Genomic DNA, 1492 nt, shown 5'->3' on the forward strand with positions numbered 1-1492 from the left:
ACACGTACAACCTTACAACGACAGGCACACGCAATCAACTTGCAGGGACCGAGCGACGACCAAGTCTTGGTGACGAAGACCACATCAAACGACGCAAGAACGCATTCATCGTCTTCCGTCGTGAATGCTGTTTGAAAAAGAACGAGGCGGAGGCCGCACTACCTGCAGAAGGCGACCTGGTAGCACGACATCAGCGTCAAGCTGACCTCTCCAAAACGATCTCACAACAATGGCGTTCGCTGTTTGTAGAGGAACGTAAGTACTGGGACGAACTCGTGAAGCAGGGGAAGAAAGAGCACAAGGAGATGAATACCCACAGTACATCTATCAGTTGTTGTGATTTGATAAGGTAGTGATACTTTTGCTCCTATCATAATGTATTAATATTATGTATTGTTGTTAGTAAAGAATAAAATATTTAAATAAAATATATATTGTATAATAAGCCATTCAGATAAGATATAAGCTGTAAATTAACTTATATAAGGATTATAAGATAGCATAAGAAATATTATGCCATATCAAAAGAGGGGTGCAATATATACCATTATAGACTTTCCTAAGAACTATAATTCTTATATCCCTATTGTAAAGACATGTAATGTTTATTAATTCTCATAATATAAATCTATCTTATTACAACCTTATAGTATCTTTTATATATCTTATCCAATGAGGGGTGTAATAAATGTCATTATGGATAATATTGTTTTTTTACATATTTTAGATACATATAAGAGTATATAATAATTTTGACTTTCTCCTAACATAGTAGTTCACAAACCTAAGGAATACTTAGACCTGTTTCAGGTTCTGAGGTTGTAGCTAGTTCTGAACTGTAGTTACCTTTGCTAGATCCATACAGACCTCTCCTCTACTAATCACAAAGCTTAGATAATCTACTGACTCCTGTGCAAAAGAGTACTTTACTTCTTAGAGGAACAGTTTATTATCTTAGAGCTGTTATAGAACTGCTCAGATCAGTCAGTAATAGTGCTTGACTGTCTGAGTGAAGATCAGAATGTTATCCAGATACACACTAACATACTCTGAGTCAATCAGATCTGTGAGGATGTGATTCATGAATGATTAGAATGTTGTAGACAAGTTAGTTAGTCTAAAGAACATTACAGTCAGTTTGTACAATCTGTAATTAGTTTGGAATACAGCCTTCTACTTATCTCTGTCTTAGATCCAAATATTGTTGTATCCCTATTAAACATCCAACTTAGTGAAAACCCTGAATGTATGTGTCTTATTAATGAGCTCCTGAATTAGGGGGAGTAGGTACTTGTTTTTGACAGTACCCTTATTGAGACAATAATAATCCTAGACTAGGTAGAGCTTCCTATCTTTCTTTTTAACAAAGAAGAAAGGGGAGGCCATAAAGGACTTTGAGGGTTGAATCCAGCTGTTCCAAAGATTTTCCTAAAGGAACTTGTTAAGCACCTCCTGCTTGTCTCTGTTGAGTAAGTAGACCTTACAATCCTTA

General features: G+C 36.0%; 1 protein-coding gene across 1 annotated transcript; it reads left to right on the top strand.

Moving 5' to 3' along the window:
• Positions 1-203: 203 nt before the first annotated feature.
• On the top strand, positions 204-353 carry FOMMEDRAFT_99103 (uncharacterized protein; the record flags this gene model as incomplete). Its single annotated transcript, XM_007272184.1, has 1 exon — positions 204-353. A coding segment is annotated over one exon (150 nt), but the record flags the coding sequence as incomplete, so codon positions are not given.
• Between the last annotated feature and the right edge of the window lie 1139 nt (positions 354-1492).

The sequence above is a fragment of the Fomitiporia mediterranea genome (assembly GCF_000271605.1).
Source record: "Fomitiporia mediterranea MF3/22 unplaced genomic scaffold FOMMEscaffold_310, whole genome shotgun sequence".
NCBI lineage: Eukaryota > Fungi > Basidiomycota > Agaricomycetes > Hymenochaetales > Hymenochaetaceae > Fomitiporia > Fomitiporia mediterranea.